Source organism: Cibotium barometz, chromosome 21 (assembly GCF_041138505.1).
Source record: "Cibotium barometz isolate CiBa-2024 chromosome 21, ASM4113850v1, whole genome shotgun sequence".
NCBI classification, from domain to species: Eukaryota; Viridiplantae; Streptophyta; class Polypodiopsida; order Cyatheales; family Cibotiaceae; genus Cibotium; species Cibotium barometz.
The window spans coordinates 43,579,201-43,589,170 of NC_141066.1; the positions used below are offsets into that span (position 1 = coordinate 43,579,201).

Below are 9,970 nucleotides of genomic sequence, written 5' to 3' on the forward strand. Positions count from 1 at the left end.
ATAATGTCTATCTTATGGTCTTTCGGTCTAGAATTAGGTAATCCATGAGGTAATTCCTTCATAAAATTATCCAAAAATTATGAAATGAATGATTTGTGCAAGGTGTTCTTGGAAATTGGTTTGGAGGTAGAAATCTCTTTAACATGACTAGATAGGTCTTTTCCTTTTTCCTTATGGCTCGCTTAGCTTGGGTATGGCTTAAGGAGAGAAAATTCACTAGATTCATGTAATCCTTTTAAACATACATTCTCACCATTGAAATCAAAATATATGACATGAGAATCATAATCAATGTGAGGATGATGCTCATGTCTCCATGGCATTTCAAGAATAACATCATATGAATACAAGGGTATAACTAGAAATGTGTGAGATTGGCTATATGGTATAATGGATTAAACAACATCTTTCACTTCCTTTGTGTAATTATATTTTGTTCCTTAAAAAGAAGTTTTGATTTTATACTTTAAAGGAATAGAATTCAATTTAATATCATGAACAAGCTTTTCATAAATAAAGTCATGCGTACTACCATCATCATGCAATATATTTACTTCCTTGCCCTTAATTTGTCCTTTTGTTTTTAATAGTTGCTTTTCAATAGGTTTAGGCATACCTAGATCATATGAGGGATCTTCATTTTTGGAATCACCCTGTTGCTCAGGAGAGAAGTCGTAATCTTCTACATCTTCTTCATCATCAATCATATTAACACGTGCGGTTGTTGACTTCTTCTTCTTTTCTAGGCAAATGGGTGCAATGTGACCTTCTTGTTAACAATTGTAACATGTCAAAACTCGAGGTACAAGATCTTATTTCTTATTTTCTTCTTATTATTATTGTTAACACCTCGATTGTTATTGCTATTTGAAATAACACCTTTGGTATCATTAGTGTCCTTTGTCAAATTTACGAAAACGAATAAACTTTCTAAATTTGTTAGCATGAGAATCCTGAGTTGGTTTGTTATCCTTTGGTTCTCCATTCTTTCACTCAAAATTGTAAGCCAAATAGATTACCATGGAAAAAGAATGAGGTTGAAACATATTGATCTCTTCTCAAAAAGTAGGCTTTAATCCGGCAATGAATTTACGTTTTTTATTATTTTTTCTCACTCTTTCAATAGCTTGGAGTTGGATGAGAACTTGCCAAAATTTATCCACATATAGTTGTACAGTCTCTTTGTCAAATTAACACCCATTCTTTATATTGAGGTGGTAAGAAATTCTTTTTGATGAGCTTTTAAAATTCTTTCCAAGTTCTTGGTCTTTCACATCCTTGCTTGATTACATTCCACCATAATGATACAGTTCCAACCAAGTGATTTGCATCACACTTAACCTTATCTTTTGCAAAAAATTCTTCCCCAGAAACTAATCAAGTTAACTAATCCATGATAACACTGTTTTTTAATCCTTTTTATCATCAAAATTTTGAAATGTGAAAGCTTTTCGATTGATTTTCTTTCGTTTTTATTTCTCTTGTTCACGAAAAGTTTCTTTAATGGTACGTTTAATGTCAAAGGTAGATTCAACACTTCTTGATCATTTCCTGTTAGAGAGTAGTTCTTCCAATTCTTTTCTTTGAGCTCTTTCTTCATTTAATTGAGCTTTGAGGCCTTAACCGTACAAAAATGTTAATGGCTAAATATGAAACCATAAAATGTGTTCACATGTCTTCCAAAATATCTCATTGTGATCCAACACATATTCCACCCCTGATTAACACACAACCCACTACTCAATCATCACGTACATCCAAAATAATATTAGTCAGTGCACACACTTGATTAAACACATTAATTTTGACCATATCATACCAGCGCAAACAGTTGATTAAACACATTAATCTAGGTAAATAATATAAATAAAAGATGCATCCAAATAAAATATCCCAAAATAAATTAATATTCCCATAGAGGTTTTGACTAAAAAACAAATCAAGTGTAGAAGTCCTAAAACTTGGATGACATTGTGTCTCATGACCAATTAATAAAAGGCATGAAATAAAAGATGCATCCAAATAAAATATCCCAAAATAAATTAATATTCCCATAGAGGTTTTGACTAAAAAACAAATCAAGTGTAGAAGTCCTAAAACTTGGATGACATTGTGTCTCATGACCAATTAATAAAAGGCATGAAGTATTCATGTCTACTTCTCATGATGTAAAGAAGAATCTTGTCATTTGTCTTACAACTCGTTGCTAGCATGTATTAAAGCATGCGAAGGATATGGTGTCCCCAAGATTTGAACACCTTTCTTTTGGGAACCTAAGCACAAACTAGTAGACTAAAGCCTAGAAAACAATTAATCATCTTATACCAAGCTACATTGGTAATGGCATGGTAATGTTGAGTTGCATTAGTAATGTCCACCTTTGAGTTGACCTATGCTCTGTAGTGGTTTTGGCTAGCTCATATCTCTAAGATCCCTTTTATATGAAGAAGCCTTTAATCATGATACTACCTAACGCCTTGATGTTAACACGAGACATTGAGATTGAACGGCTTATGAGAGAGTTTTGAAGGTTGATCTCGCTAAAAAATATATAACCAATTTACTGCTGGGATATCAGATTTCTTGGGATCAATCCAGTTTTTTATGTCAAGATAATAGATGTGATTTCCTTTGTAAAATTATGAACGAGATCAAAAAGAAGTAGAGTAGCGTGGATGTGGGGTATTAGAGGTTGTGAGAAAGTCGAGTGTGGGTGTGATATATGTTGTTGGTTTTACTTTCAATATTTAATATATATACTTTATTGTTCCAAATTTTAACACTTCCAGACTTTTTGTTGTGTAAAATGTGTTTTACAAATAAATTATCCCATTCATACAATTGGGCAAGCCAACCAACTGGCCTGCCCCATCGGCAAGACCAATTTTTATTTTGCAGTCATTCGACGAGGACTTAGATTCGCCCAGAGAGGTTGTGCCTTGTCGGTGCTTCCCCTACCACTTTTCTCACTCATGTCCAAGAGGACAGGAATTTGTCTGCATGGAAGCTCCTAACGGACGGGCCGGACAAGAGTGGCCAAGGTGAGTTGTATGATGGAGAGGCCCAACCCCATACTTGGGCATCTTCTCCGCCCAGACCCAAATGGAATCAATTGAAAATTATTGTGCAAATCCATGCTTGCAATATGCTCCGAGAAGCCGTGGAATCTCTCCGACCAAAAAGAGGTCTGGTTTTTGTCTTATGGCCCATGCATTCACAAACAATATCATGTCAGCTATAAATGTATAGCCTGCAACCTTGCAGCAAACTCTAGTGGGGATGCTCAAGGAATGAGCAATGGCACCACATGAGGGTGCAAACGAAGGGACTCTTTCACCACATTTTTTAAGTAGTTAGCTTGGGCTATATGTGCGTGCGCCGTTGATGATGATAGTGATGGTGGTGGTGGTGGTGGTGGTAATGATGTGGTATCACATGGCAATAGTGATGCTGTGGTGCTTGAGCATGCTCTATGTAGCTCATCTTAAATTTGCTAAGCTCTAGAGGCTTTGGAGTAGCTCTACAATGGCCCAGCCAAAACCAAGCAAGGCATGTGAGGTTCAATCAACGCATTTAAGGGGTGAAAATCATCTTCCACCACTGTGAAATAAGCACCACCTTTTTACCACATTACAAGGGTTGAATGTTGAAAATAATTAACACTAAGTTAAGCACTCTACATGCATTGAATCTTACCATGAGAGTGGCCTTCAAATTATCCCCTCCAAGCTCCTTGACTTCCTTATTAGATAAAAGCGCATCCAAGAAGCCCATTGTCTGGGGATTAGCTTCTCTATCCCTTCTACGTTCGTCCCAACATCATTGGTCCGGGGAATCAATGATTCTAGATAATGGACAAAATCCCTTTTGAAGGAGGCAATGGAATTTTCCCTCTTATCTCATGGTCTTCTCAACATCTACAAATGTAGTGATTCTATCTCGACCTCATTAAGGTGGAGTCTACAAGTCTTGCCCTCTCTAGCAATCCCTCTGCTCTCTCTATCTCCACTATAAGGCAATGAGATGAGACCCAGATTTGCCTAATTGCCATCCGCATAGTATGTGACATGTCTATGTAGGCATCCCTCTGGATAAATCCTATTGTGACTCTCAAGGAGTTATCTTTGTAAAACTACATCTTCATGGGTAGGTCTAGGGACATGAGCCATATGGTGTGGGTATGTATGTTAAGGAGATCACATGGTAATGATAGGAATCATTGCAATATAGATTCTTGGAATCATTTTGTGGATAGACATACACGCGTATACATGCAGACGCACACATACACACTCATGCATGTACACAAAATTGACACACACCCAACCACACATACGTGTGCATGTACACACACGTGCGCGCACACACAATTGCACATGACGCACATACACACTTGCACACACATGCACAACACACAAACATACACATGCAAATACACATGCATGCACGTACACGTATATATATGCATGCACACATGTATAAACACACATATATACGTGTGTATCCACACATTCACACATACAATCTCTTGTGTACACACATATAAAGACACATACACATACAATTTTATCGACACACAATCATACACATACACACAGAGTTGATACACAGTCTCAACGTGAGGATAACGTGAGAGCCACCTTCAGTAAGGCTTTAATACATAAAGGGTGCTCACACAAACGTGTAATTACACACTATTGACACATCAAGACATATGCACACACTCAGACACACACATGCACATACACAATGCATTTCCATGTGTGTGGACATACAAAAGCATACATAATCGACACAAGCACAATCACACACTTACACATGCATATGCATGCACACACATGCATTTATGTGCATACACATATGCATGCTTGCACATACATACTTACACACACATACGCACAACACACATAAATATACACATGCACACCCTCGAGCATGCAAACAGACACACATGCATGTATGTACGCATACACATCCACACAAGTGTTCATGCATGCACACACATTCAGATGTACACAAATAGGCACGTACATACACACGTGAGATATTATCAAGTAGAGCTTAGATGATGATCTAAGTGTAAAGAGTGTCGATACTCGCAAGCATTGGATACCTCAGCTTGTATAGCGTGGAAAAGCGCATATACAACGCGAGTGGTTACGTGGCATAGACATGATCACCGCCCTCAAGATGGCCAACCAACCATCATTCCCACTAATAATGAACTCGTACCATTGGGCTAGGAGGAGGGATGCCCGGGGTCCCAACTAATGCTCGAAACGTGTCCATCTCCCAACCATCAATGGTCACAATAACAACCCCATCGACATCTAAGCCGAGATTTCCACCAAAGACATGTGCAATAATGTCTCCTTATAATGGGGACCTTTACAAATATGGACCAAACATTGATGTTAGATACATGCTAAGAGACGGACATTGAGTGCATACTAACAAATACTCTCCCTCTCTCTCCAGTGTCCCATGGAGAAAGCAAAGGGATTTATTTTTTCAAAATGGAGCTTGGTGCAATGGATCCTAGGGTTGGATTCCCCCCCCTCTGCCCTAATGAGGATCTGTGGTATGACCAGGGGAAGGGGCTGCTGGTAGCGCTCGTCGCCTGGATGGATGGAAAGGGCACACCCTAGCAAGATGTCCCATCTGATGGCAAATGAAGTCTCTGTCCAAGGAGACCAAAGTACTCAACTCTCTGCATAAGATGATCTCATCACAGGTACGGAAGAGAAATAACATGAGGAATACATTGCAAGGAGGCGATGCAGATGCGAAGGGAGGGAATTCTTATCATCCTAGCTGTAACCGAAGCGGCTGTTCGCGCGCGCGGGGGTGCCGGGGGGGGGGGGGGGGTGGGATTCGGTCACTCTCCCAATAACTCTACCAATCACTCAGAGTAGGGAAAGGTACTCCTTCCTGAGTCCATGAAAGCAAACTGTGACTAGGAAGCCTGAGACACCTGCCAAGGGATCAGATCCTCGGTCAAAGTTGTGCTTCCACCTTGCAAAGAAGGCTTGGGCCGTTCATAGTGCAACGGTGCTCACTTGCATGGCTCTATCCCCGCCCGTTTGCAGGTGAATAAAACTCCACCTGCTAGTATCTGTGCCCAAGATGATGAATATGAGTAATCTTTCCCGGCTCGCCGATGGGGCCAACCTTTGCAGGAGATCCCTGAGCTGTCCACGAGCCAGGTGGCTACACTCTAGGGAGGTGATTGTCAATGCGAGGAGCTAGCCATCCGCTTCAGAAAAGGATAGGCAAGGGGCGGCGGCCTTGATCAGGGATGACGGAGCGGTTGCCATGGAGCCCTCCTGATGAGATGAAGAGGGGGGGCTACAGTGGGAGCTGCAACTCATAACATATTGTTACATCTAGCCTGCTCCTTGAACTATGTTATGATCTTCACCAGCGGAATTTTATAATTGAGATTATTTCCATGTAGATTGACGCTATGTCCTCTTCATTGTGAGGAGCAACAGCTACAGCTCCATCTACCAGTGAGGAAATTGTTGGTTGTTTGACTGTAACATGTAGCCCTGTGTCACCTGTGGCAAAGTTTTCCACATTTATTTATTCAATGGTTCAGAATTAGTGGTTGCCTCAATTTCTGTGGCTCGGAACATCGATTGGCTCAGCAAAACCTGAAACTCAGCTCTTAAAGATGCCAAGCTACTCAGGAAGTACATGAGACTCCACTAATATCCAACCACAAAATTGTGCTTCCCAGATTGGCGAGGCTGGAAAACTACCCAGTCAATCATTCTGGCATCAACGGCTACAAGAATTCTTCACAGCTCTATCTTGGATATAATTGTTGTGGCCAAATGGCAGTAATTTTAAACCCGGAGGTTTTGGACATCATGTATGGATGTCCCCTTAGGCATACTAATTATGGCACAAACTATACCCAACTTCTCACTGTGCCCACTTCAACACATCTTTCTTTGAATTATCAGAAATGTTCAGTGACACCCATCACAAACTAAATCAGTCAATGTCCTAGCCTCTTCCATGCTTGTTATTACACTCTCGTTGCCTCAACCTTGTTCACTTCCTCCTGAAAGTCAGCGCCTGCATAGATGTGAGACATATATACATAAGCTACAGCATCCTTGCCATCCAAATGCACTGCACGTTCAAAGGCCTGTCTTCCTAACTCCACATTTCCCAAATTTCTACATGCACCTAACACAGTTTGCCACACCACAAGATTCGGACGAAACGGCATCTTCTTGATCATTGCTACTGCCTTGTCTAATTGGCCTGCATGGCCAAGGAGATTAACCATGCAAGTGTGGTGCTCAAGAGTTGGAACGATACCATAGTCTTTGCTCATTGCCTCAAAGTACGTCTCACACTTATTAAATAGACATATGCGACTGCATGCACTGAGAACAACAACAAAGGTGACCGGATTTGGTTTTACACCTTCTCCTACCATTCTGTCGAAGATATGAAAAACTTTTTCACTTTTTCCAAGCTCGGCATATCCTGCCATCAGTGCAGTCCACGAGACTACGTCTCGAACTCGAAGCTTGTCAAACACCTGCTGTGCTTTGGCAAGCGAGCCACATTTGGCATACATATCCACCAAGGTGTTTCCAACAAGGTCTCTATCCAACAACCCCCGTCTTTCAATCTCGGCATGTATTTCCCCTCCCTTGTCTATGGCTCCCATGCTGCCGCAAGCTTTCAAGCTGCAAATAAAAGTGACAGCATTGGGGGAGACGCCCTCAAGTTGCATCTGTTCAAAACATTTGAGTGCTTCCTCACCATGCCCATGTTCAACATATCCTGTGATTAAAGCATTCCAAGAGACAACGTCTCGAACTGGAAGCTTGTCAAACACTTGCAGTGCTATGGCAAGCAAGCCACATTTGACATACATATCAACCAAGGCATTGCCAACAACAAGGTCCCTTTCCAACAACCCATGTCTTTCAATCTCACCATGTATGGCTTGGCCCTTGTCTGCAGCTCCTACACAGCCACAAGCTTTCAAGCCAGAAATAAATGTGACAGCACTTGGAGAGACACCCTCAAGTTGCATCTGTTCAAAACACTTGAGTGCTTCCTCACCATTTCCATGTTCAACATACCCTATAATTAGTGCATTCCATGAGACAACGTCTCGATTTAGAAGCTTGTCAAATACCTGTTGTGCTTTGGCAAGCAAGCCACATTTGGCATACATATCAACCAAGCTGTTCCCAACAACAAGGTCTCTTTCCAGCGACCCCCGTCTTTCAACCTCAGCATGTATTTCTTGGCCCTCCGCTATGGCTCCTATGCTGCCACAAGCTTTCAAGCTGCAAACAAGTGTGACATCATTCGGGGAGACACCCTCCAGTTGCATCTGTTCAAAACATTTGAGTGCTTTTTCCCCATGCTTATGTTCAGCATATCCTGCAATTAGTGCGGTCCAAGAGACAACGTCTCGAACTGGAAGCCTGTCAAACACTTGCTGAGCTTTGGCAAGCAAGCCACATTTGGCATACAAATCGACCAATGTGCTTCCAACAAAAAGGTTCCTTTCTAGCAACTCTGTTCTGGCAACCTCAGCATGTATTTTGATGCCTCTTTCCAGATCTTTCAGTTTCGCACAAGCCTTCAGTAAGGCCACAAAAACATGTGCACTGGGAAGTACAGAATCATCCCTTCGCATTTCCTGATACAGGGCGAGAGCATGCTGTGGCTTCCCACATTTGATATAACCAGTGATAAGGGAATACCAGGACCACTCATTCTGATACACCAACCTGTCAAAGACCTGCTGGGCATTGTGCATGCTTCCGACCTCCACCAACATCGGGACGAGATGGTTCCCCAGAGATCTGTGAGCTTCAAGCCCATTTTTGCGCATGTAGGCATGCAAATGCAGTGCATGAGCTCGGTCTCTCTTCTTCCTGCACTCATGCAAGATGCGTGCAAAGTTCTCAACGGAAGGGCGGGGCAGCACCCCTTCTTCCAAGGAAGGCAGTGTCTCTTCTAAGCTAAGTATACTGCAACCGCTACCACTTCTGTTCTTCTGTTCTTCTTCTTCTTCTTCTTGTGCTATGGGCATTCCCTCTTGCCTTAGCCTGTCTTTGAGGCAGCTTGGATTGTTTGAGCCATCCATCCATAACGACTCCTGGGTGCGTCTATGCTTGAAATTTGGGGCCCTTGGGTTTGTCTGTAACACGCACACAGAGGACAGGAGAGAGGGGCGAATAACTAATCAACGAGAGCATCATCGACTTCTTAAAGCAAGTAAAGGGACTCACTTTGGTGTTTCGAGTTTCCCAGCGGTGGGAGGGATCCGTCAAGGATTCCTTCCTCAAGCGCTCGGTCCGCGCTCGTGTTGTCTGCATGATATCTCTCTCACTCGCTCCAAAGTTCTCGTGATGTCTGCATGATATCTCTCTGCAAAGTGGATCCTTTGGTTTCTCGTGCACATTCAAATTGTACATTACAACGGGGTAGAGGAAGATGATGCACTCGTACTGTCCTAGTACATTACAAGGAGGGGTGGTTGTCTTAGTATGCCTTATACCATTCATAGTGTGCTTCCAAAATTCCTACCTACCCAAGAAAGCATTGTTTTTAGTCAAAGCAATTGGAAAAGTTAAAAATCTAAAAGATTTTTAAGGTTTCAAATTAGTTTGCTAACAGGGATGATGGAGAGAGAAGGAAGAAAATGGAGAGAGGAAGAGAGACAATGGAGAGAGGCCACGAGAGATCATGTGTCTTGAGAGAGATGGGAGAGAGAGGGAGAGAAAAAGACACATTTTTTTAAATGGAATTTCCTCCGTATTTGTTAATGCTTCTTTAAGAAGACTCGCTTGTTTTTAACTATGTTGATGTTTTTTTAAAAGCGTTTCACTTCTCTTCCTTAGGTTCAAGCTTTGACCTCTTTTCATTAAGCACATGCACATAAGCCACACATCCAAAACTTTCAAGTGACTTACATTCAACT

General features: G+C 41.6%; 1 protein-coding gene across 1 annotated transcript; it reads right to left on the reverse strand.

Moving 5' to 3' along the window:
- Positions 1 to 5,873: 5,873 nt before the first annotated feature.
- Positions 5,874 to 9,514, reverse strand: LOC147627206 (putative pentatricopeptide repeat-containing protein At3g01580). The gene is made up of 2 exons (XM_086815869.1): positions 9,279 to 9,514; positions 5,874 to 9,187 (listed from the first exon to the last, which is right to left on the reverse strand). The coding sequence occupies exons 1-2, from the start codon at positions 9,462 to 9,464 to the stop codon at positions 7,037 to 7,039; spliced, it is 2,337 nt and encodes a 778-aa protein (XP_086671995.1). The 5' UTR covers positions 9,465 to 9,514; the 3' UTR covers positions 5,874 to 7,036.
- Positions 9,515 to 9,970: the final 456 nt, after the last annotated feature.

Excerpts from the sequence above, each read along its gene's own strand:
- LOC147627206 (XM_086815869.1), bottom strand. The coding sequence starts at position 9,464 with ATGTACAATTTGAATGTGCACGAGAAACCAAAGGATCCACTTTGCAGA. Across the intron at positions 9,188-9,278 it reads GGGAAACTCGAAACACCAAA|ACAAACCCAAGGGCCCCAAA; the intron begins GTGAGTCCCTTT and ends TGCGTGTTACAG.